The sequence below is a fragment of the Phaethon lepturus genome, unplaced genomic scaffold (genome assembly GCF_000687285.1).
Source record: "Phaethon lepturus isolate BGI_N335 unplaced genomic scaffold, ASM68728v1 scaffold38834, whole genome shotgun sequence".
In the NCBI taxonomy this organism is placed as follows: Eukaryota; Metazoa; Chordata; class Aves; order Phaethontiformes; family Phaethontidae; genus Phaethon; species Phaethon lepturus.
Window position 1 is genome coordinate 14,788 of NW_010533237.1, and position 27,503 is coordinate 42,290.

At 37.7% G+C, this 27,503-nt stretch overlaps 1 protein-coding gene across 1 annotated transcript in view; it reads right to left on the reverse strand.

The window, feature by feature from the left end:
* The window catches only part of TRAPPC12 (trafficking protein particle complex 12), a gene marked incomplete at its 5' end in the record, with an annotated part of 39,040 nt that overhangs the window by 195 nt on the left and 11,342 nt on the right, over positions 1-27,503 (reverse strand). The window contains 7 exon segments of the mRNA XM_010285114.1: positions 1-61; positions 1,382-1,469; positions 2,272-2,372; positions 7,772-7,870; positions 15,863-15,936; positions 19,618-19,690; positions 26,444-26,556. The exon segment at positions 1-61 is cut by the window's left edge and continues 11 nt beyond it. Of these exon segments, the coding sequence (XP_010283416.1) occupies positions 1-61; positions 1,382-1,469; positions 2,272-2,372; positions 7,772-7,870; positions 15,863-15,936; positions 19,618-19,690; positions 26,444-26,556 (609 nt within the window).

Consider the following 27,503-nt stretch of genomic DNA (forward strand, 5'->3'; position numbering starts at 1 on the left):
GCCGGAGAGAATCCTTCAGTTTTCCCAGATAAAGAAGACAGACAGCAGCATTGTTATTAGCCTAGAGAAAAATATATCATAAAGAAATAAGTCTCTCTCTCTCTCTATCGTTTACTATGTGCTAAGAATCACGTGTGTGTGCACACGCGCAAGTAACAAAGATACATTATCAATCATACAATTCAACCCTTTTTTTCTTGTTATTCTCAAGATTTATCCTGTGCCAGTAGGACCTGCTGATTTCTAAGAGCTGAAACTCTAAAAGACAGTCTAAAACGAAGTATAAATAGTACAGGACATTAGTCAGTTAATTTTGAAAGTCAGTTGAAAAATATTTCAGAAACTACATGAGCCTCTGCATGCTGTCTTTTTCAGGTTTTTTTAAATGACTTCACTATATCTTCAGAAGTGTTTTTTTCTCTGGCTTACATATAGAAGATCCACATAAGCAACAGGAAAAAATTATCTTATCACAAAGGCATCTACAACTGACTTCAAGTAAATTCAGCAGATAGGGCAATCTAAAGACATCATAAATGATCAAGTCAGGTCCCATTTTCTTTTCCACACAGAACAGGCTTTATGAGTTACCGAAAGATTCCAACAGTACAAAGTCATATAACATGTTTAGCAGCAGAAACTTTCAGACCTTCTGAAAGCTGCAGATAAAGGAAGAACACAGACTTTTAAAAAATTTCTTTTTCTCTCCCTTCAAGAAACCCTACTGTGATTTATAGTATGTACTATTTTACAGCCTGCAAAATGATGCAGTTCATGTGCTTCTTAAACTCAGTCCCCTCAATCTTTAGACGGCCTTGGATCAGGCTGCCGGGGGTAAACTGGTTCACTTCTTAGGAACACTTGCATGATCACGCACTGAAAGCTGCCAAACATACAAAACCCAAAAGTAAATAAACAGCTCTTCTTTGATCTTCTCTTGTGATGGGAATTCAAGGCTCTGATATGCAATGTGTTAAAAATGTCATGTTTAAAATTACAACATCCCTTCAATGTTGTATGAAATCAAGTTAATCTTATACACACTGGCAGCTGCCATTTTTTTTTCCGACATGCATGTCTACACTAAAAACAGCGAATGCAAAACCAAGTGCTTTTGTGAAGATCCCGTAAAACATAATGTTTCGGAATGTTTTCTACATGCATGCCTAGGTATTCATGCCCTTCATATAGACTGGTTCTCCATTTCCCACCCTGTTTTGTATCTTATCCTTATGTATACTAAAAACCCTTTGGCACACATGCAACATTCAATTTTTCTATAAAGCTCTGAGCATACTCTGGGCACTAATTAAATCCACTCACGAAGCATTACGAGAATAATTTAGGTGTTCGTTTTAAATGTAGCAATTTGGAGATTTACCACAGCATTTGATGAGTCGATCCTTAAAATTTCTGTGAAAAATCGATGAGCTTCTGCAAAATTATTCTGACCAAGGTGGAGAAATGCTCTAGAAAGTAAGTGACATATGAATGAGTTCTCCTCAAACACCCAAGGTGACAATATATTTTAAAAAGAATGGACACCATTTTTTATTTTTTCTGTTACAGATGTGGGAGTTTCTGACATTTGCTCTTCACAGTGTAATTACAGCCAGCAAGGAGACACTGATTTACAGACAAATGGAATGACAACTTGGATCATTTGGCTATTATATATTCTGCCTACCAAAGCAACAACCTTCATTGTGTTTTTATTAATTTAGAAGCAGATACTCTCTTCCTGGAATTATTTCTCTTCATGAAATTAGCCATGCTATATAATTTTCAGAGCACTTTTGAACAGTGTTTTCAAAATATATTAAACCAATGTGCTAACCATTACAAACTCTGTCCCCCATCATGCAGCTCGATTTACAACAATGTATTCCAGCATTCTTTGAAACTGCCAGGCAGCAACTTTATTAGCAGATCTGGTTGTAGGCTAAGGGCCCAAAACAGCTCCTCCTCTCCTAAGAGTTATTTATGCAAATGTGTATTGAAAAAGCAGAGTGAATATATGCAATGCCTGGAAGAATGAGAAAAAGCTTTGTAAAATCAACTGAAGGATCACAATTTGAATCCAGGATAACATGACTGTACCAAGTAATACAGATCTCCTGGGTCTGTGTGCCATTCAGTCTCACTTACAACAGAAGTAGTTACATAAAAGAGAGAAAGAGAATGGGATTGTCTCAAGGGTAGTTTAATACTCACAATGCATACTTTGCAAAACTCTATTTTAAAGTTTCATTTAACTATTAAATTATGTACCTGTTCATTAAAACCATAATTTGGGTCTGTAGTCCATCCAATCTCTGAGTCAGTTTCTCAACGTCTTGAAAATATTTTTCTGCAGTTTTTATGTCTCCAATCTAGACAGTAAAATCATAAGAAAGTTACCACAATAAGAAAAGAGATACAGCCTGATTAAATCTTTTACAAAGGATAAGAACACGAAAACATATCAAAGTCCATTATCTAGTTGTTCGGCATCAAACTGACAGGGTAACATCTGTTATCAAACGAAGTTATTTGAAGAGCCATGTTAAGATTCTGAAAAGAACCCCAAAAGCGTGCGCAGTTTTATCTAGGGCAGTGTTTCTCAGCTGTAGGTTGTGGAGCATTCATGGACTGTATGGCAGGGGTGCCTCAGCTCCTCATTTGGCTCTTCTGTTGGCACTGACTCCAGAGTTTATAAAATTAGCTGAAAATGAGAAAAGGTTAGAATGACTTCCCGTGAGGCTGGGCATTAGTCTGCAGGAGGTGAAAAGGGACACTGCCCACAGGCAGAAGCTGTCAATAGGCAGGAGAACGGGAATACAGTAGCCTGGGTAGCTAGCGTAGGACCCATACTTGGTTAACCCACAGCTTATGGGTCATAGCCAGGGACCACAGGATGACTTCAGTGCATGAGACCGAAACATGTCAGAAAACAACCCCAATGTGATGGGTCACTGATGGTATCAGGGAGACAGTCCACTTGCAGATTGAAAAATACTGGTGCATGGATTGTTGCAGGCTGATGGAATGAGGGATTTGAAAGCCGGCATAGAAAGGAACAGATTTTGGGGACACACACACGGGGATGGAGATTCCTAGAAAGGAAGGGGTATTTCACCTAAGGATATGTCACGTACATTGCTATTTAAGATGAAAAAAAAAGTCTTTGAAGAAGGCCCCTTTGGTAAATCAGTTAGCAATGTGCGTTTCATAGAAGGGTTTCAAGAAGCATTTCACACTCATACTTTTGGTAAGGTTTCACAATAATTTTGGGCTGGAGAGATGGAAGGAGAAGAAAACTTAGTACTGGGTAAAATAAATCTATCAAAAGGAGTAAAACTAAACCAGTTCAGGAGCATAAAGCCATGGAAACCAGGCAGCCCTCAGGTGGGGAGATTCAGGAGCCCTCAAGAGATCACCTGTTTGTTCAAGAACAGGACCAACATTACCAAAAATGTTTGTGACAAATGTGTTGAAGTCACCTTAAAGCTCTCAGATGGTGAATATTACAAAGCCTTCCGAGGAAACTTATTCCAGAATTCTTACACACCTGTAGTATTACAAAATACACTCTAAGTCTATCTTGCTCCATGTTTTACCCCAGCTGTTTGTCCTATCCACAGTGGTGGGGGGAATAGTACAACTCCTCTTTTTAACAGCCTTTTACATACTTGACAATTTGCATTGCACTTTCTCCTTTGTTTCTTCTTCTAGAATTAGAATAAATTTTCAAGCAAATCAGTGTTCACCCCCTTCTCATAGATAATGCTTTCTGGATTCTCTGACCATTCTTGCTGTTCTTCTCTGAACATCCTCCTTGAGTGCCCGCTGATCTCCAACTGATCTCTCACTAGCAGTGAGAACGGAAGAATTACTTTATGTTTCAAATGTGAATATTAAGTTTGCTTTTATGCTACAGTATTTTGGAAGTCCGATTTGTTTACCTATGTGTAGTTTGCTTACCCTTAGCCTAATTCCTTTCTACAGAACAGTATCTCATTAGGTTTTTTTTTTGTACTTGTGTACTGTTGTCTTTGTGTATTATGTGTATTGTGTATTATATGTGTATTACATGTCTTTGGTAGAATTTTGCCTTTGCTGTTTGAATCACAGCCAGTTTAACATTTCAGTTTCTCAGCTTGTCAAGATTATTTGAATTCTGATCCTGCCCTTCACAGTGTCTGTACCACTCCCAGCTTTTTTACAAGTATGTTTCTAATTTCATCGTACAAGCACCTAACTGAAAAATAAGAACACCACAAACCCTAAAGGGATCCTTGTGGAAAAGATCATCTTTTCATCAAGTCTTTCAGTGAATGACTTTCCCAGTAGACTTTTCAGACATAGCAAACATCTATTTTAAGGTTTCATCTAGATTTCTTCCCAATTTGCTTATGGGAGTATCACAGTGGCAGTATCCAAAGCGCTGCTAACATCAGATGTCTGACTGGTACTGCTTTGCCCCTAACCACAAGACCTCTCCCTTGACAACATAAAGAAATTATTACTCTTTACATTTACGGGATGATCCAGTTGCACTCAAAGATGCAACTGTCCATCTACCAAAGCATTTATGAAATACCCATTAATACTCTAGCTAATTAAACAGATGCATTTCTCCCAGATGTTACATAACTGGACTCAAACAAAACAAATATTATTCATTCTAAAAACATCTATATTCAGTTACAATGACAAAAGATATAATTTCTTTCCATAAATAAAGGTGTAAATCACCAAGAAAATAGTTACTTTTAACTAAAGGATAATGCTGGCCCAAGTGTTAAATGAATCCATCCTCGAGTATTTTTAGCCTGGAAGTTAGAAGGAAGCCCCTAACCATGAGAATAATCCATTTCTAAAGCAAACTACCAGTTTGCTCCACTGGGAGCTTGATGAGTTAAAATCTAATATGCTTTAAGATTAATCACTCCTTATTTGTGATCATGAAGAGTTCTCATTTCTTAGCAGCACCTTGTATCTTCTCAACAAACATGCCAAACTTTTAATTCCCATTTTTCCAACTAAGAGGAAACAATTTATATATTTTTTCTGGCAGAACATTTAAAAGAAATAATTAGTTTTAAGTAGTCATTAAAATGTTAAATATTTAAAGTGGTCTTCATTACTTAATTTTATTTAACTTAGTTCAGAAAACATGACTTCAGTATCTAATAATAATCAGCACTTCAAATAAAAATTAAAATTTCTCTGTTAACCTCAAATAATCATATACTCTAACAAGGAGCCTCCAATTTACTATGCGCTTACGTTTGTTGTTTGTCTGGAAACCAAGATTGTTTTTCTTAAGTTCTCCTAGGATTTATTTATTGCTTTTAACTCTGTTTTGCAGCAATCTATTGCAGAGGGTAAGGTCAGGCAGCTTTCCACTTTCTAAATTCTTTAATGTAGTTACTTAAATGACAACTTGGGATAGGTCAGCCAGCAAGCAGAGTCTATTAGCAACACACAATAATATCCTAGAGACTAAAATGTATTCACTGTTTCCCCGTTTCATGTGAATTTCTGTTTTACGGATCAGGTGACTGCTGCCAGAATTACAGTGCTTCTGAAAATTTCTCTGCAATAGCCTCTGTTTTTTCCTGCATTCTCCATTTCTCTCATCCTCATTTCCCACTTACATTAAGGCAACAGCTAAAGGCCGTACATCGGACCTAGGCCTCTTTACACCCCACTGCAAGCGAAGATAAAGACGACATGGTGTGTCTTACAACTAGTAAGCTCAATTTAATTAAGAAAAATAAATAAATCACACACAAGGTAAGGTTTTACCGGTTGAAAAAGGTTACCTTTTTTTCTATTTAACTCCCAGACTTACATGTCATTCTACATTATTGCTTTGTTTTATATATGCGATATCTATTGTCAAACAGTATCTGTGACTGATAAGCAGCTAAAATCTGGCTCCCTTGTGGCTCTCTTGGATAATGTTGTTAAGTTAAGAGAACAGTCTGAGGTTATTTGGGAATCACTACCTGTGACATCTGAATACTAGAAAATTGCTTTCCCATTTTACCTGCAAGAGGTTTATTTTTTTCACAGAGTGCCTTCTCAACCGAGCACACAATACTGCGCAGTGGTCTTACCAAAATTATGGTGTCCAGCCCTGCAACACATTTCTCTCTCTTTGATTTGAACTTCTTGGGTTTATTTACCTACACACCGATTACTTCTCTTAATACCTCAAAATCTTGCATCTATTGTAACAGTACCTTCCAGACAGAGCTGAATATTTTGTCACAAAAAAAGACAACGTGCCAAACAATAAAAATTTATCTCCTTGAGGTGCTAGAAGAAAACATTTGTTTAGAAGTGATGCTTTTTATTAACTACTATCTAGGATCACATGAAAACATCAAGGGCTCCTCATACTCCCTTTTGCTATGTCCAGTTCTGACAGTAAAACCATTACATACTAAAGGCTTGTTGTCGCAGCCAACATCGCGGAGGCCAATGACTTCAAATGACTCTGTACAGAGCCTGCGAACACCGTTTTTCGAGTTGGGTGGACGTAACTCTTTCCAAAGTTGGGAGACACTTTCCTCCCGAGAGTGAAAATTTTTCTATAGCAAACCAAGCTACTAACAGACTGGAGAGTGTGACACCGGGGTGGACACTCCTGTCAGCAAGGCAATAGCTTGCTGACACTAATGTACCCAGTTGTTTTCCCAGTAAGATCAGAACTATTAATAACTTGTATTTCCAATGGTATTATGCATATTTACTGTACCATTCTTTAATATGCATAATTACTAGGTTACCTATTTAAGTAATAATTAATGCACACAGCCAGTATCATAAAATTGCTCTATAGTGACTGACATCTACTTTAAATCAGAGACTTTTAAAGACAAACATGCCTACCACACTGTGAAAACATGTCCCTGCTGAGAACTGAAAATCCATAACTGAGTCTGAATTACATTCTATGATTTTAAGCAAACAACAGTAACGATTTCATTACTTAACAAGAGTAAATTATTCCATTTCAATATAATTTTATAACATGAATGCCACAAATAAGATTGTTTGTAAATACTCGATGACTCAAAATTAGCTTTATAATAAATAGCAAAAGGAAGTAGATAAAAAGTTTGAAATACCAGTTTCAGAAATATGAAAGGACTCCAAAGAAATTGTGAGATACAAAAAATTAAAACAAAAATATACTAATTATTTAGATGCATAATTTTCTGATAAACAAAAGATTACTACTGTACTTACATCATTTTTTACTTATTATGGTAAGTACATAGCTACATGGAAATTCATTATACTTGTGCAGTCCTGTTTTTTCTTTTAATGTGCCCTCCCCTGTCTTCTCAGGGATATAACCCGGACAAAAGAAGAAAACTCAAATTTTTTCTAGATGAAGATGGCAGTTATACAGCATGACTGAGAGCTGCATGAAATTTCAGGCAGTGAGAAATGAGATTTTTAGTGAAATTCTGACTCACTGAAGTCAACAGGAGCTTTACCATTAGTTTGAGGGAAAGCAGAAATGTTGCTCTTTGATTCCATTATTAGTGTAAGTTTCTACAGCATGTTCTTTGTTTGCTAATGCACATGTAGGTACTTTTAATATTATAGGTGCTTTATATTTCCTAATTCTATTTAGTATCACATGGTAGAAGTTTTTTTTATTTTGACCACAATTTGATACATGCCTTATAGTTTTAAATGCAACAATTACTCACTACATAGATGTCAACAGTAATATTACCTAGCAGATTTAGAATAAAATGCATACCTGAAGGAAAATCCTTCCAATTCCACTCAACAGCTGAGGCTCCTGCTGTGGGTAATATTTGATGACGCTGTGATAAGCATCTACAGCAAGCACATAGTCCTAAGGGGTAAAAAGCACATGACCAGATAGATATAAGCTCAGCATTCTTCAGCCTTTATGTTGCCTTCATTTTAAAGACATAATCAAACAGAATTAAAGTAATTGCAACTTCTCAGTGGGACAGAATTTCTACCTGTCACTGCAGGCACTAGTAGCTGACTATATTGGTCTTTTCCACTTATACTGGAACTGCAAACATAGGGGATTTTCCTTTTTTTTTTTACCCAACTTGATCATATTCTGTTTGTAGCTAAATGCCAAGAACAAAAAATCTGAAAATTTACTCCTCAGCTTAGACCATGTTTTAGGACAAAAGCCAAAAGCGTTCTGTGTGACTGGGGTATATATACTTGAGAACTTGAAACTCATGTTTCAAATATATCTATAATACACATGGTTTAACAAACTATGTTCCAAAGCTTTGGGACCTGCTTGTGCACATGCTCTTAACTTGTGAAAAATATAATGTTACAGAAACTGCAATTCATGCACATTTTCAGATGACAAACTAGCACTACTGCCAAGTGAAACAAGACGTTTTCTATCCCTCCACCCAAACCCTTGTCCCCTTCCACCATACTGTGCAAAAGGAAATGAGCAGGTAATCTAAACAGAAAACTGATTTGGGCTAGAACTCAGTGAGGGATGGGCTGGTTCTGAACTCCAGGAAGCTTTGCAAATGACACCCACGCCTGCACAAAGACCGTGCTGGCAAGTGGCAACTCTGCGATCTGCCTGCTCAAGATGCAGTGCAGGTAATGCACCCCCAGGTAATGACCAGTGACAGAGGATTAACAAAATCACGGTCCCATTTCCCACGGGAAGGAAATGCCCATGTGACTGGTTACTGCAGTCCAGCTATTTCATGGTTAAACTGCAGTAATTCGAAGATCTGGGCAGTAAATGACTTTTAGAGCCTGGCTATGTGGTCTTTGGCAGGCATATATGATTGAGAAACTCTGCACGTCTTTATGCTGACTGTAAGACACATAGTGGGTACCTTCACAGGGCACAGGGCTGCACTAGCCTCACCCATAGCTTTTTGGAGCAATCCATAGCAGAGGCAGAGAAAGCCTGCATTTGCTTATAAAAGCCAGGCATATGCACAGACAGAAGACTCTCTGTGCTGTACTAATTTGGAGCTTCCTGACAGTCCTGCCCTTCAACTTACTACAAAAATTTGTAGTGGGTGTTAGGAAGCAAAAGACATCAAAGAATAATTTTTCAAAACTGCACAGACATCTTGGGATACTCTCTATCCTACCATTTTTCTTGGTCAAATTACAGTACTCATTTCACTTGTCCCTAATGTGATCACAGCTATTGGTAAAGGTACTTTTTCTTCATCTGCTGCTTAGTCTGAGGAGGCAATGTGCCCCAGGTATAATGAATTTATTTTCCTGAGGTCGCACTTAAAAGGATTGACCCTACTTGACCTTGCACCAGGTCACCATTTGGAACATACTAACCGTTTCACACACACAAAAAAATCAAGAGATATCTTTCGGGTCTGATCTGTATGTGAGAGAAATTACATGTCCTATAATAGTACAGGCTGACTTAAACAGCCCAGGGGACACTCTGCAGGACCTTTGTTTTGCAAACAACTTGTAGATTGTGGGTATTATGATTAATTCTGAACAGTTAACCATTAAAATTTAGACCTAATTCCAATTCTAGTGTGCCATGCCATGTTCATGCTTATTGTTGGTCATGGAAAGAGTTCAGAGCAAAGACAACAAGCCATATACACAAAAATATATTTATTTAAGTACTGATTTACTTAGCATTCAGAACTCAAATGTGATGAAATTTATGCTACCAAATTTTTTTGTAAAACTATGAATTACGAAAAACTCAGTTTTCACTGTAACAGCTCTCAATAAAGGACTTCATTGATCATGGTGTCCCACTGTGTTAGGTAGGCATAAAAAACTTGGAACAGGGACCCTCTGAACTGGCTCCTTAGAGGAGCCCCAGCCATGTTTCTATTAGCTATTAATACCTGCAAAAGTGTCATTTATAAAATCTGAAGGATTGTCTATGACTGTAAAATTTATCCCTTTAAGCATAAAATGTGCTCACTGGAGAAATAATTTTATTGTATCAAATTCTCGCTTTTGTGCTGAATGTCTTCCATTCTGTGGTCCTAAAGCTGCCCCTTACCCAGCACTGTCTCATGCACACTCTAAGACTTAGGCTACACAACAAAGATGTGTAGCACAATCATGAGGGATGGAGGCTCTACAGTCATGTCCCCAAACTGATGCAGAAACAACTCCCAGGAGATCATGCAGTTAAACTGGTAGAAAAGTGCTGCCGTCAGCTTAGTTTACAGCTTAGCATGATTTGACTACAGAAAAGCCTCAGCCAGAAGCACCTGCACGAGGGGGCACTGTTGGCACAATTATACCACCACAGGCTCCCTAGGGCAGGTAGTAGCCAGCCTTGGTGGGAACAAGCAGCCAAGTAACATCTTGGAGGCCCACTCTGCGGGGGCTTCATGGACTTGGCCTAGTTACGCAAACAAACCCTCCTCCCCTTTTGCATTCACTATCAAGTGACTGTACATCCCCATATATGTTGTAACTAGAGTACGTAAACATTCACACCTCCAAAAATGCGAGAGTAGAGATGAAACATTAACAGTCTACGCACTATGTTTGTGCATATGGCACCCTGTTTCCATATGATGGCACAGCACGTAGCATCTATGCTTATCTACCCCATGCCTTGCAGTACCTATCACAGGAATGGGACCCATTTCTTCCAGGAGATGACAAGAGACTAAGTTATATATGGCCAAAGCCACTCCTAAGCATAGGCAAGGATAGTCCCAGGATGAGACCGTAACGTATTATCACAATATCCAGGCTCACTTCTAAAGAGAACATCATTTTGCAGTTACTCCAGGATTCCACAGTGAGTTTTATATGCATTTACTATTCCCCCCATAGTGTCATGGAAGCAGTAGTAGATTTCTCGAGTACGTTACATGTGACACAGAATGATACTATTCCATGGTAAGTTATAAAAGCATCTTACCTGACAGTTCCTTCTGAAGGAGCATATTGTTAAATAGATGAGATTTGCTTTCATTTACTGAAGACTTTGTTTTCATTCCCAGCTTTGCTAATGTGACATGGTATAAGAAAAATTGTCTGTGAGAATGATAAATTGACACCGTCCCAGAGGAGCGAAGTCTTGGTTGTGTCTTGGTTGACAGAAGTCATGGTTGTGAGAAGTAAGACATATTAGGTACCACCAGTAAAAAAATACAGTGATCAGCTTGTGATCTTAAGACTTAAAGGTGGGGCTGATGTATTGTTATGGTCTTTAATTTCTAAAGATTGTGAGGTTTCAGATTTCCACACCATCATAAAAAATCCCAAAAGAAGGACTGAAGTTACACAGTTCAGGATATGAACGAGAGTTGGCCTATTGTTTTATAATTCAGTATCTCTTTTACTATGACAATTTGGAGCTAACATTAAATATATTCATCCAAAATAGTTCTAGTAAGCTATTGGATCTACTTGCAGAAAAACGGTAAGTGGGGTCTGGTTTTCCTTTGATGCACTGCAGTATAACTGTATTTCCCTTCATGGTCACTGCATTATACATTTTCATGTTTCCCTCACCACCACCTTAAGTACTTAAAATATTAATTATGAGATATTAAGATATAAGCATAAATTACCATGATGTGCAGAATGCTGAGACTAAAAAAGCTGACTAAAAAAGCTGACTGAAAATCAGCTTTAGTTACACAAAGTGGATAGTTCATAAATACTGTATTTTGTGAAGAGAGGACAGGAATAACTTATCCTTCCTCTCTGTCTAGTGCACTTGTGGAAGGGTTATGAAAGCAGATTCACAGTGTTACGAATCCAAAGAGCAGTACTGCAGCAGTTAGGCAAAAGACACAATGATTCATGCAGTCGTTCTTTAAATCATAGAGGAATCAGAGTCCTTAGGCATCAGTCCCTTGCGTCATTAGTACAAGCTGTTACCTCCTCCTTTGTACAGTTTTAATTGTATTAGACCCAAATTAAAATCAATTCTAATGCTTTTGTTTTTACAACAGGCAAGTTCTACAAAAGCTAAGACAACACTGAAAAATCTAAAAAGTGCAAAATGTGCGTTTAATTAGAGTGCATTTATAATATATGTGGAAAGTACTTAAGTGTTTATTCCTCAGAGGGGTAAAAGTCTGATAAAATAATGTCAAAAGCGATTTTAGCTCAGACAAAAAGAACTTAAAAAGTTTTCAAGACACTTCCGTGGTGATTTAGTAAAATGAGAGAAGTTTTGCAGTTAGATTGTTGAAGCAATGTGCATCATCAGTTGCATTTTAAATTAATATTCCTTCATGCTGCTCTATTCAGGGTTGGCTGTCACAGTGACTTAAGCTCACAGTTCTTGAAAATGGAAGTCTACAGTGACACATGTTACATGTTCTCCCCTTCCCTTCCTGCTGTATTTCCACCTCCTCCCTTAAGTTGCCCCTTGTTCACATGAAACAGGAAAAGCTGATCCGGTTGATATGACTGAGATCCACCATTTCTTTGTTTTTGTCACTTGGTTAAGTCTAATAGTGGAGCACAGAAGGAAGCTGAAATACATTTAAGAAGGTTGTGCAAAGAAAAGAGGATGAACAAGAAAAAAAGGTTTAGCAAGACTGCCTTAAAGTGCTACCGAACTGTATCATCAGTCACACAGATAAAGGGACACAGCAGGCAGAATTCAGTATCTAGGAAAGATAGTCCCAGGGTGAAGGAGACTTGTGATTAATTTCCTGTTCCACTATAGGTTTCCTGCACCAGTCTGGGTGAATCACTTCTTTGCACCTCACTCACTACCTCCAGAACAATATACCACTCCATCTCCATAATTTAATGAGATGTTTAGCTATGAAACTAATGAGGCCATATTTAAAAAGACAAAAATCATTGTGCTATATAAACAGAATTCCTTGAGTCAGCTAAGTAATGCAGAAGGGATATGACACGAAATAAACCTAATTAGAGTTGAGGATAACTGAAGTACATTGAAATAGTTATAGGCCCAACATCTAATCAAAATATTATCTTCTATTTTCAAGAGTCAATTCTGACAAGACTGTTCTCTGTTAAATACTACTGAAGTTTTTTGGCCAAAGAAAGAGATTAGTAAAAGTAAGATAATCAGTGTTTCCTTTTTATACTGATGTCACATAGTTTTACTTTAATAAATGATTATTACTAATCTACTAACAGCACAAGCTATTCCATTCATCTAGTAGTACTTGTGGATCAAATACGACCACACTGCACTACTGTAAATGTTCACTAGATGGCAATAGATGGCACAGACTTGGAGAACGAAATCAGTCTGTTTTTTTTTTTTAAATTACATACGCTTGAAATACTTGAATAAAAACAAATGCAGTTTTTAAAGTGCATTACACAACAGCAAAAAAAGTGGAACTTTGTTCAATTAATATAATCGTTCATGGCAGAACTAACAAAAGCATGCTTAAAAATTATTTGAGTAAATAGTTTCATCCTGAATACTCTAGAAGGTGGAGAAGATTATTATAGAATTGTGCATGTTAGAATGGTCTTAAAAATATTAAATTTATAAATAGCCAATACAATTCTCTTGCAGAGGATCTGTCACATGGTGGAAAAATTAACTTCATGTATTATTCTGATTTTAACTGCAACATGACTATGAAAAACCTTTCTTAAAACCTTTCTAAAAACCTTTCTACTACTCCATATAGGGATTTTTCTGAGACTTACAACTACTCCATAGCCCATGCACTGAAATGCAAATTTCAGATGGAAGTAATTATGCATTAGCATGCAGTTGCAGGTAACCTGGATGTTATTGTGGAACCATAAATTTCTAACGTAACAGCTGTGAGACAGGCCTGAAATACAATTGGTCTTAAGAAATGTCTGAGCTGCAGTATTTTTGAAGTACCATTTCCTAAAAGGTGATAAACGGTATTCACAAATATATTTCTATTATGTGCTGGTTTTCGCTGGGATAGAGTTAATTTTCTTCATAGCAGGTAGTATGGGGCCATGTTTTGGGTTTGTGCTGAAAACAGTGTTGATAACACAGGGAGGTTTTCGCTATTGCTGAGCAGTGCTTACACAGAGGCAAGGCCTTTTCTGCTCCTCACCCCAACCCACCAGCGAGCAGGCTGGGTGTGCACAAGGAGTTGGGAGGGGACACAGCTGGGACAGCTGACCCCAACTGACCAAAGGGATATTCCAGACCATATGACATCATGCTCAGTATATAAAGCTGTGGGGAAGAATAAGGAAGAGGGGGACATTTTGGAGTGATGGCGTTTGTCTTCCCAAGTAACCGTTACTTGTGATGGAGCCCTGCTTTCCTGGAGATGGCTGAACACCTGCCTGCCCATGGGGAGTGGTGAATGGATTCCTCGTTTTTCTTTGCTTGCGTGCGCGGATTTTGCTTTACCTATAACTGTCTTTATCTCAACCCATGAGTTTTCTCACTTTTACTCTTCCCATTCTCTCCCGCACCCCACCAAGGGGGAGTGAGCAAGTGACTGTGTGGGGCTTAGCTGCTGGCTGGGTTTAAACCACAACATATTACTAGAAGAAAATAGCACTAACAGAACCAAACCAGAAGAAAGGTGAGAACTGTGCATGCATGTGGATTTGTGTGTACATGAGAAGAAAAATACTGAAAGCATTAAAAACAATTCACGGCCAAAAGTAAAGTGAACTTCTTAAAAAAATATATATTACTAGTACCTTCTTATTTATAAATTCTATTTTGGGATGGCAACTCATGCTTTTCTCCACTTTGTTTTGGAAAAAGTTACTTAAAAAATGAACCTATGTCAAGTACTTCCTTCAAAAAACAAACGCTTACTAATTCTTAAAAATACCTCATGGTCTAATGGAGAATTATTTCTATTCAAGACAGGACTGTTTTGATTGCAATATCATTAAGAATACCAATTTCTGTTTTCCCTAATTATCATACAAAGGATATTCCATTTCATGTAAAGCAGTATTTGGATAACTGGATCTTATCTAAAAAATCCATGCTTTTTGAGGTATTGTAATACTAAAAATGGAGCCCCGTTTGGGAAGTACCTTAGTAAACATCAGAGTGTCAGGTTTGGCATGACCTTGGGCAATCAAAGAGCAGGGAGCAAGGAGTGCAAATCTTGGCCTGTGAAGATTATACTGCTGACAGCTCTGCTCCAGGGCTGTTGCCGCTAATTGATTTGTGAAGTACAGTTAAGCTCAGGATAACAGCAGTTTGCTGCAAGAATGGCAATATCCCAGTTTCCCTGACCATGAGGTGAATGGCAGAAGTTTTATTTCTACTTCCCGAATACAAGGAGAAGCTAGGAGTGTTGCACCAAATGGAGTAGGGATTGGTTAAAAAAGTAAGAGGAGTCAAGGGGGAAAAAACCCAACAATGGAAGTTAGTTACTTCTGCTTTTATTCTTTCTCTTCTGCCCCTACCCTCTGGTGAGTATTTAAACTTGAAAGAAGATTATCTTACAATTGAGATAGGCTGACAAGGGAGGATGTATTTAGATGTTCTGGATCTTCATCATATACAAAGGCTAGAGTATTATTAATCTTCACAAACAGAGCAACATTTCTAGTGCACAGTTTGAAAAAGACAGAGCACATAATTGCTTTTAATTACAGCATTTAGTTAAGTGTTTGAAAAATTCAATTTAAAAATGCAAATCCTGTATTGTTATTGCATGTTCTCTAGGATGATTTGGGGAGAAATAAGTACAGATACGTTCCCAAAGAACATTACTGCAAATAGTTATCTATTAAATAAGACTATTAAGTCTAATTAATTCTTCACTAAGCAAAATCTTCATGTACAGTCAGGTAGTCTTCCCTTACCTATGCACCAGTAATTCTCTTGCACTTTCTCTGACATGCTATTCTGGAATATACGGTACCTCTGCAGTTGCTGCCACCCACGTACCTTCATCATTAGCAGACAGTTTGCCATGGAGTACATCACCCGGCCCAGACGTGACCTCCACAGCTGAACAGAGGCTGCAAAATAAGAGCAGCTTGTGAATTTGCACAAATAAATTAGAGGTTCTTTCTTGCCATCAATTATTGGTCTTATGCATTACCATTTTGAAAGATCCCCCCCGTTAACACCTCTGGGTTTTAGCCTAGAATTTTTAATTCTCGGCCATGCTGCACCATCAGAGAGAATATTCTGCATCTCTCCGAGGGAATTGCTCAAGCGGCTCTGGGTACTATACATGATGCAACAACGCAGAGCAATAGAGAGCTGCTCAGCTTTGAGCTCAGGCCAAATATTAAACACCAAAAGAAGCCACGCATTTTCCAATATCAGAACAAAAGGTGCCTGAAAAGATTCAAGTGATAATAAGCATCAGTTTAAAAACATGTAATCTACAGCATTAAATGTGCTAAATTAAAAAATCAAACATCGCTAAAAATGTCATTTCAGAGCCAAAACATGCAGGGTGAGAACTGTCTGAGTCTGGGACTGTTTGTGCTTGCCTCTGGCTTAGAGATCTGCTGGAAAAAATCTGCCAAGCCTGTCTGCTTTCCCCATGCTCCTGGAGCCTGCAGGCATTAAAAGCTGCAGCAGCAGATTTCTGCCTTGCTTTGCAGACAGACTCCTGATGCTGTAAGAGAATGGTTCACACAGATCCTTATTTCCTCTTGTGTTACTATACCATAGATCAATGCTAGAAATATTCCTCTAATCCTCAAAAATAAACATTAGGAGTATTAATTTAGTACATTTGGAAAATAAATGTATCTCAGTCAATCAGCTGTCAAGGTCACTGTAATGATTTGAAGGCGGGGGAGGGAAGGGAGAAGAGACTGTTTCAATGAGATTGTGATAACTGAGACCACTCATTTGTATCAATAATGTAGTCTCTGATGAAAGCATGGCAGGTCACATAGATAATTCTTTCAGCACACATAAATGCCATTACAAATAAGAAGAGAGCTTGGTGAAATGTCTACTCCCCTTCCTAAAAACTCCTTCAATCCTCCCCAACAACAAACCAAAAAAACCCAACCCATGAATATCCCAAATTATCTTTGTCAAAAGAGGGGCATAATGTGGGGCCCATGACTGAACCCAGTATTTCTTCCACTGTACCTTAAAATCATTCATTAGTCCCAGCTTTTGTTTTAGAAATTCCTTGACCACATATCCCTATTGCTATTAATAGAAAGGATGCTGTAAACCATGAGCAAATATTTTATGCTACATTTCTGTTTTTCTTTCTTTACAGGTGTCTGAAAACATGGACATAATTTAATAACTCTCCTTTATTATTTCACTTTTGTTAATCTCTCCTTTTTGCGTGTCTTTATAGTTTGGTAACCACATTCAGCTTTTTACAACTTGGGTGACCAATTTGATGTTGATTCCTGCAGTGGACGCATCTAAGTTTCCTGTTAAATCGAATAGCCTCAGACATGGTTGAGGCGAAGCAGAACCACCAGATATTTTCAGTCTGTGCTATAATCTGAACAGGAACCTGATTTGGAAATTCCACAGCCGTCTGGAAACGCAGGCTTCTTAGCACTGGCAGAAAGAGGTTAGAGAAAATCTGCAAAGCAGTAAACAAAATCAAAAACCCAACAGCAGATCATTGTATGTTACCGAGATGCCAGAAACCCACTCTGCAGGTACACACAGCCACGCTTCCACTCAGCACTTGTTTTTCCTCGTTATTTATCAAGGATTCTGTACTCCACACTGCCATTCATTTCAATAGGAGCTCTGTGCACTGAGAAGTTGCAAAATTGGCATCTTACAGAATGCATTACCAGGCAAGTGGTGCAATGCTAAATCTCTCTGCCTGTTGAAAAACTGGCAAATGAGGTGCTCTGCTCCAGACTAGAGGAGATATACATGATAAGTCGATTGGTGTGGCACCTTCTTACATCAGCAATAAGAAAATTACAGGCTAAGCATAATCCCCATAATGAATTAAGGCTGTCTTCACATGAAGTTAATAAGGTTTGCTTTTGCTAGTCTCACATGAAAAAAAACCAAAGCCGTTATCAGCGTGCTGGAGCTCCAAATGCCGCGAAGAAACGTACAGGAGCAGACCTGGCTGACCTCCACAGACAGTAGCAGTCAACAGTCTTTGCAAAAGTCCCATGGGCTTTTTGGCAGTTTTAAACCTACAGGCTGCACAGTAGTCATACGAAGGTCTCTCAAAATTTTCAGCAGCCCTGTCCCTTGGTAACTACAAGCTGCTGCTGTTCTAACTATGCCTCCTCCTGAGCTCATCTCAGCTCTAAAGCAGCAGCAGAGGAAAAGCAAGGAGACAGAAACTCATGGGTGAGGCAGACTGCAGGACACTGGATTATGACACAGCCAGGAAAAAATCCTTGCACCTTAAAGGGGAATCAGTGCCTTGGTTTTTGGGGATAATTAAGGACAAAAAAGACAGCAGAAAGGGGATAACAGGGAAAAGTAAGCAGAACAGAGGTAAGAAGAGTGGTAGATACAAGGAGAGAAGAACAGAAACTCCTGGAGTGCGATGGATAATTCTTCAAAATCAGATTATTTCTCTTTTTCCTAACCCTTGTGAGAAGAGTAGTAACTGTATTCATTTGACTACATTTGCAAATGCCTTTATGATATATGCTGCTCACTTGTGAGTTCATTTTTTTAGGACATATCCAGATGGAGTATTAAGTCAAATACAGTAACACATTAAAGATGCTATACATCCTGTCAATTTGAAGTCCATGCAGAAGAGTCCAGACAGGTCTGCACCCTTCCACATAGACATTGTTTTAGGCAATTGTTAATAATAACTGTTTAACTCTGCTAACAACTCTACGCAGCCTCTTCCCATCTCAGAGGCAGACTTCTACTTCCCACAGGCTCTAAGTGAATGTTATTCTATAAAGAAGTTGGTAACATTCCTTAGACTGTTAGCTGAAGCTGAAAGGTTTTGTCTTCTTGGCATGATATTTTTAAATTGCTAGGCACCATGAGTGCTTCATATTATCCATATAATCCTAAAATGTCACCTCTTGTCCAATTCTTAAGTGTACTCAAATGATCTCATTAGTATAAATTCAACAACTAGTTTGTCCTGATGACCCTTCTTTATGTAGTAATGTGTCCTATACTACTGAAGTTAAACAACTAAGATAGAAGGAACAGGAAAAAAATGTAATTGCATATAAAATCGTGAAAATGCCAATGTAGATTAATATCTTATTCTAAAAAGTGACTTAGGTATTTCAGGAGTGTAAGTACCATGCAGCTACAGTGAGACTCAGCCATCTATGTAGCAGCATCCTAGGCCAGTGTAGCCCTTGTATGATGGCAGTTTGATCTTAAGAAATTTAGTGGATTTCAGACATGAGGACTGAGAGGAGCCAGTCAACCAAGGCTTAAGATAAAACATCCATCTAGCTGTGACAGCAATACACTTATATATTCCTTACTAAAGGATGGCAGCCATGTTCTTTGCTTCTTCTAACTAGGAAAAAAGTGATTTAGTACATCAGTTTGATCAAGGGCAAAACTGTGAAATTAATTCTAGCAAACAGAAGTACAAGGTGTATAATTTCAGAGGCTGAGTAGGCAATGAGATTACAAAAATACTGTTTTAACAACTCTGGGGCAGCCTTGTTAAAACTTCTGGCATACTTAGGCAAGCGATAAAAACACACTGCCTGTGAAAGAAATGTTTAAAGAATACCTACCTTGTCTGTTCTCCTGTGTAATGTTAGTCATACTCCCATCTTCAGCTAAGCCTTGTTCCAAATTTTCTAATATCTGTAGTAAATTTTTTAAAGTAACCAACATGAGTTTAAACAGCACTACATATTTAATGCAAATTATCTACAATTGACAGTTTATATGTAAACTGATTCAGGCAGGAATGCTTCACCTAGGTACAGTTCAAAATTACTGATTGTTAGCATAGCTAGATCAATTGCATAAAGTAAGAAAGCCATTGTATGGTAGAAGGATGTTAGAGTTCAGGTTTATATGTACAGAACACTAAATGTCAGCACACTCTAGGGACATACGCATTTCGTTAGGCAAAACATGAAATATGTTTCACCAGAGGATGAATGTTAATGACCACAAAGAAAGTCAAACTGATTTTTCATAGAAAGCCACTTTCTCTTGACTCCCCCACCCTAAGTAGGGGCGCTGGTTTCATCCTTCTGATCTTAATGAAGTATTCCTCTTAGTTCTGACTGCAATTTCCTTCTCAAAGTTTGGGGTTTATTGCTTCTTCTTATTTATTATAGATTTTAAATCATGTAAATTGTTGAGTGAATGAAACATTTTTTGTACTATTGGAAGAATGAAAATGTATACTTAATGAAGCTTGTATTTTAAGTACTTCTAAAATATGTATGCAAAGTTCCATTTGAAAAGCAAGTCAACTTTCCTTTTTCAAATCCCATTAGTTTCTCCAAATTTGTTTTCCGATTCCCACAGATCACTCCATTTTTTCTGTTACAGATTTATAACTTTCGTTGTAGAACAATGCTTGAGATTTCCTTCAAAAAAGCATTAAGGACACTTGCTCTTTGATTAGCGGCTGTGGTTAGCCGATTAGGGAAATGCAAGGTGCTGCCTCTTCCAGGGACAGCGCGCTTCTGAACACAAAACTCTCAGCTTCTGTCAGTATAAGAAGTAACTGTTTTTTCCTATACCAGCAAAGTATTCCAACTGTGCTCAGTGCTATGTAAGCAAACACTTAAAAGCAACACAGGAAATCCCCCAAAGCAAAAACAGGTAGAATTAATCTGGCCTCAGACAGTGTGTTGGTGCCTTCTACAGCCAATGATGAGCTATCGGTACCTCCAGGAAGCCAGTTCATGCCACCTATTTTAGACATCTTAAGGTGCAAGAAATTGCCCTACGCGATACCAAGCTCTTTTCACAGACTAGAGTGAAAGCTTGAAGTTAGATGTTATAAATTTAGCTACAAGGAACTTAAAACCAAGGAGAAGCACACAATGAAATGATAGCAGTTACCACATGCCAACTGAGCCAGGGTAATTTTCCCTATAAGAATTGTTAGCCCATGACAAATACAAGGTAATATGATTTAGTGTAAACCTCATTCACAGAGGGCTAGGCTATGTTGCCTTACCTCAGATTTTGAGAGGCTGTAAGCACACACCAGTAGATGCTGCAGCTTAGTTGATAGGTGGCAGTTTATGAGATAGCAGTGGCATGCCTGCGAGACTAACTCTCAGTCCCACTTGCAAAAGCAGTGTAGCCATTTAGAAATCACTTAGAAAGCAAAGCACCACACTTCAGTTTTAATTGCCTAGTGTATAATGAGGCACTTTGTCAAAGAAAAATACCCTCTTCTCTCCCACAAACCAAAACCACCTATCATCTATTTTCTGTCCACTCTAAAACCCATCATCTTTCTCTTACCCTGGAAGACATCTAGTCATCACTTCTCATTCTCAGTAAGGCTCAACGTTCTTACTCTTGAAATTGTCTAAACATAACAAGGTGCCTCATCAATAAGACATGTGCTGTCTTGCTTAAAAAAAACCAATGGATTTCTCTGAAAATGTGCTCACTAACATCACCAAAAAAGAAAGAATTAGATATTAGCATACAATTAGAGTATTACATTTAACATTCTGTGACATTACTTGGGAATATCTAGCCATCACCTCAAGCTCAACATAATTAAAACAGAACTTGATGCTGATTTGAGGCTAATTGTTTTATTCCCTAGGTTTATCTCCTTTTGCCCTTCTTAAGTATAGGAACATCATCTACAGTTTTTCAGTATTTGGGCATTTCCCCATTTTCCATGAATTGTTTAATAATAACATTAATGATTCAGATAGTTCTTCAGTGTAAGCTATCTGGGTTTAATTTTAGCAAATTCCCTCACCCCACTTTTCTATAGATGGTGAACTGTTTATTCTAGCAGTATCACATGGGATAGCTCTAAACATCCTTGTTTCTATTATAAAGAGAAATATGATTGAATACTTCTACCATTTACTTTAAACATGTTTTGCGTACGACCTATGTTTTTTCTTGCTTTGAATATAAATACACACTCATTAGTTTCACTGGCTAGTATTACTTCACTGAGTCTTCCATTTCATTCCCTATCCATTGCCTGTATACTGTAACTACTAACCTATGCACACCATGATTTGCATTCCTAGTTTCCTATTCTCACATATCTCTTTTTAATACTTTATTTCTTCTTCCACAACTTTTCACCAGTATTAGCTTCTTACTCAAAATAACATTTTTTGGTGCTTCTGGAATTGTGGCTTTCTGGGTACTCAGACTGGTGCAGGACCATCATTATTTCTACAAACTCATCAAACAAGCCGTCAGAACAATTACCTGCTAAGACTGAAGTAATGTATGAGAAACAGAACACTTATGTGACCTCAGTAACTGAGCCAGAACTGGAATTTGAATAAAAATAAAAACTAAAACTAATCAATAGCTAAAAGACTGAAAAGTTCATAACTTTGGAAGTAAAACAGAAGACCAGGAGATATGAAGAGTGTTCACGCAAGGGCCAGGTAGGAACATAACTATTCATGAAGACAGTGGTGGAACTACAGAGGGAGTGGCTGGTCAACAAATGGCACAAAGTATTTTTGAAAAGTTTTGCAGAGGTAACACTTGCAGAGGCTTTTTTAGGAAGCAAGACTGTTAACCCACTTGTCACTGGTCCACCCACCTGGTAGAAGAGCCCAATACAGCTCTGCCACTTGAAGGATTAGGGTTAAAAAGTGAAATATGCCACACTATGAGATGTGTGCATTTCCAGGAGCATTCCTCAGTCAGCTGGGAAGCTTAGACACAAACAAGGGAAGGGTTTACTTTAAGCCTGATTCACATTCTTTTCACATTCTGGTCTCCAGGTAAGTGTTTATTAGCATGTCCTCAGCATTATGAGCGCTAAAGTGATCATCCCTATGTTTTTAAATGAATACTTGAAAAGAACAAACCCTTTTGTGATTTAAATTACTATTGTTACTCTTACTGCTTGGCTGTTTGGAGACCATTTATTTCAAAGCAGATTTATAAGGACAACAACTCTTTGAGGCAATTCATGTTGGGAAGACCAGCAATAACACACGGTAACAATTTCACTGGATTCCTCCCCTGAGCTATCATAGGCATTTGGCACTACAGATTATTTCTTTGCCAAATTTTGTACCTATAGACAGAGATGTAAAATATCCAACTAGATCTTGATTACAATTTGCAGGAATACTCGAAATGGTAAAAACATTATTGCCTATACAGGGACAATGAAAATTATGTTTTTGCACTCAAGCTCCAATCCTGCTTCGGGTACCACAAATATGTAAGTAGATGGGAGCTGAAGAGACCGAGTTACCAAAACAGTGACAAACTAAATATGGTCAGATCTTTAAGTCGAAGGCTAAACCAAAGTTGACAAGTGTCTGCAGAATGCATACAACAAAAAGCAAAAGGGAATTTAGCAGGTTAAAAGGAAGTATCAGATAGGAAGAACCCCCACAATTACATTCAGGAAGAGAAACAAAATAGAAAGACAGATTTTCTTGTAATAAGAATGCATGATCATTAGCCTGGAATAGCCTCCCAGGGGATGTGGCCTCAGTTCCATAGGCTGGCTCATTAAAAACTAGAAAACAACCTTGGGTTGCAGAGAGGCAGACGAGGTGAGCTAATAGGTCTTTTCTCTCTTCTAGCTTTTATGACTCCAAGATCGTCTCATTTACATAATGACTATTCATATGCCCTTCTGTAAATATGGATGACCAAAGATTATTTTTCCACTTTTAAAAATAGAGAAGTAGAACACTAGAGGCTTTTGGTTGAGAGGTCCCCAATTAATCCTATTATAGCCCAAATGGTTCCCAAGTGTCACATACAAATACTAAGACTAACGAGTATACATCCCTTATGTTATCTTCTCGGTTATGTCATGGGTTTTCATAAGTTTTATGAACGTTATTCTTGAACATTCCAGGTGAGATCGAGATTATTAGACTAATAGCGTTCTATAAAAAAATCAAAACCAAATATCTGAACATTGTTTTCTGTCAGCCAACTCTGACTTCAAATGGTTAAATTATCACCAATTTACAACCATCTTTTAAAGTAATATTTATCTTTACAAGCTGTCCTTTTTCACACTCCTGTTTCTACAGTTGTCTTTGAATTGCTCCAAAAGACAAGGTATTTAATTGAATGCAAACAAATGAAGTAATCTGCAATGAGATGTCTAGAATAACTGCTCTGAAATATTATCTTGAGAAGAATAGTATGTTTTATCTGTTCGTTTGTAGTTTTCTGTGTACTGTACTTTAAAAAGGAGCATCCATCAGCACACACAGTGGCTTGTCCTGGCTACTGTATCCTGGCTCCAGTGGAAGTTGTCAGAAGCAAAGGGAGATCGTTCTCTTTCTGACTGCAACTGAGCACACTAACCAGGGAGAAACTTTGCAAACTCAGACACAGGAAGGCGGAGAGAAAGAGATGGCAATCTCTGAATCAACAGCAAGTGCAGAGAACAGGGGACTCCTCAGAAGAGCTAATGCAAGACGTACCACCAGCCTCAAAGAAGCTTTCCCCAAAGGCACAAGGGATCACACAGAATGTGTAGTGACCTAGGCCACTAGCAGTTGATGGAGTGAGAACATGAGTAAATAGATCTGTCTTCAAGAACTTAGTGGCAAGGAAATATATATATACACAAACACACACACACATATAAACCTGTAAATCTCCTTTATGTCTATTACATCTTCTCCAGCACATCAAGTTTCCCTTATTTAAACAAATAATCAGCCTAGTTCACGTTCAAACAAAATCTTGTATTATAGCTTAAAAGCTTCCTTGGTACAATGGGTATGTTCTAAGGATATGTACTTCAGGGAAAAGAGTGCAGGCAGAGCCATCTCAAGGTTGTAGATGACTTAAAGGTCTTGTAAAGAAGAGCGGGCAAGTTAGATTTCCTTTTCTTTCATTCCTCTATTGACCTATCATTTTTACTCTGTGCAGAATCATGGCTGATCACACTGTAACTGAGATATGGCCATTTCAGTAAAGTTAGCCAGATGGTTAACCAGTTAGCTGGTGAACGCCCTGCTCAGCAGTCACTTCCTCGTTCACATGCGTACAATTTTCTCTCTCCATTACAAGACAAAGGAACTTAGAACCCTGTTGAGTTTTTGGAATCTAGTGGCACCTTCGTGGCTGAGGGGAGACAATGCAGTACTTAATACCAGATCGCATAAAAACAAGATATGAAACAGCTGATCTGCTGCACACTGGGGTAGGTAAATATCAGTAGAAGCACTATGAAATCCTGCAACAGAGGAGTATGGTGTTTCCTAGAAGAAAAAATTTCAAATTGAAGAGGACTGTTTATGAAAGAAAAGGCTGGAGAGACCAGCCTGCCAGTAATATTATTAGACGAGATGGTCATGAACAGGTAACAGCATTCACGAAGTGCTAAAAAGTAGCACTTCTTGGCTAAATTGGGTATCTCTCTCAACTGTTTCCAAATGAGTTCTTTCCAACTCTGTAACAAATGCCACATTCATCCCTCATTACCTAAACCTTTACTCTTTTTCCCTCATAATACAAGGAACTGTTTTTTTTACTGTAAGCATTTGATTATCCTAGTCACTACTGTGCTAGAAGCAAGCTGATTTTATATACATAAGGCCATTATAGCTATACAATCGGCAATTACCAAATCCCTGTTAGCCAAGTTATTTTCATGAATAAATATAGGAAACTTCCAAGGAATACTAAAAATAAAAATTAATCACATGTATTTATCTTATACACAGTTTTGAACTTTCAAGTGTCACAGATAAAAAAATGTTGCATTTCTTCTAGAGTTTACCACGTTATAACATTCATAGTCCATGTCGTATTAGAACACTTGTGAAAGATTTCTGTGAAAGACATTTAAGGATGAATGCTTAACAGTCAGGGTGTTGGGTTTAGTGGATAAGGTTAGTGCTCACAACACCATCACTCCAATTTCAGCACCAACAAACCCCATGCCATAATTTAGGCCATAACTTTGTATTATAGCACTTGACAAAATAAAAGAAAAACCCCAAAACAAACTCAGCAGGTTGTATTTACATTCCCAAATGACTGTTGTTTCCGAAACCAGCTATTCAGACTATTTCTGAAGGATCAAGACCACTAACAACTGCATTTTGAGCTAGCTTGACGCAGCTGAGTGAGCGAAGAGAACTCTCCTACTTGCCCTTGCACATCTGCTTACTGTCCTCTGTGTCTTGTCTGGCAAAAGCACAAAAGCAAGAGAACTACATTGTCCACTGTTCTACTCATTTTAGTCAGAGCTACCACAGAGGACAGAAGGACAGATCCTAACATGGAAGAGGCACTTAATTACTTCTATTAATGAGTTCCTTATTTGTATCAAGATGGAGTAAAAAATGTTATTGTTGAAACTCAACGTTCTTTATAAGGACATTAAAATATATTTCTTAAACATTAAGAAATGCTACTGCATACAGAAGCTGTTACCTTGGCGCAGATTATCTTCATACTATGCAGTCTGTCAAGTGATTCCTGAGGATTACCTAGGTACTGAGGAAGTTCAGCATGTAAAATCCGCATGGAGAAAGGAACCATGGAACCTAGAAACATAATTCATTTTATTAAACGTGTTTGCTACAATGATCAGTTTGTGATTTGCCTACATTACACAAGGTACTTCTCACTAGCGTATATGACGCAAAGTCCATTTGACCATCACATCTTTTTCTTCTCCTGATGAAAGATGTGAAAGATGAGAAAATAGCAAACTGTTCCTCGGCTATAACATGTGATGTATTGTAAAATGTTTTAAATAGGTAAACACATATGTAACCATAACCAAGAAGGCAAGAAAAAGGTGCACTGAATTCAAATTTTCAAAAACAAGTTGTGCATGGCAGTACAATGTTTAATTAAAGATTTTTATAAACTAATTAAAATGAAAGATTAAAAAAATTGAAGTTTACTCAAGATGCAGCTACAACCTTACTCCTAACATTTAATAATTATGCATATTTTACAATAAATGTAGAAGTAAGATTAAATTATTTGCCTTAGAAGTATGCTTGCAAAAAAACCTATATAACCAGGTCATGCAAAACCACTTTCAGGTAATCCTTTTCCAAATAAGGCTGCTATGAAAGGCCCCTATATTATAGAAAAAAAAGTAAGAACAGAAACTCAACATGGGTCAAAAGAAATAAAAAATAAAAATGGTATAATGAAGAACAAAAATAATACTACTATAGTAGACACATTAAGTCTAAAAATAGATCAAGTCCTCTGGGAAATTAAAATATATTAGAAAATATGGTGTTTCTTTTTTCTATTAATATCCATAGGCTTGTGTAAAGGTTTGAGTCCATTATGCAGAGCAGAGATCATTTCATTGCTCTAAAGATGACTCTTAGTCTGAGTTTTACTTCATTAATGTTAGCTCTTCCATAAAGAGTTACTAAATGACTTTATCCTGTGAGACTGACTCTTCGTGAAGATGGTGTATTTTGCGTACTTTTTGGTTTACTGAAAACATCGAAGAATAGGGAAA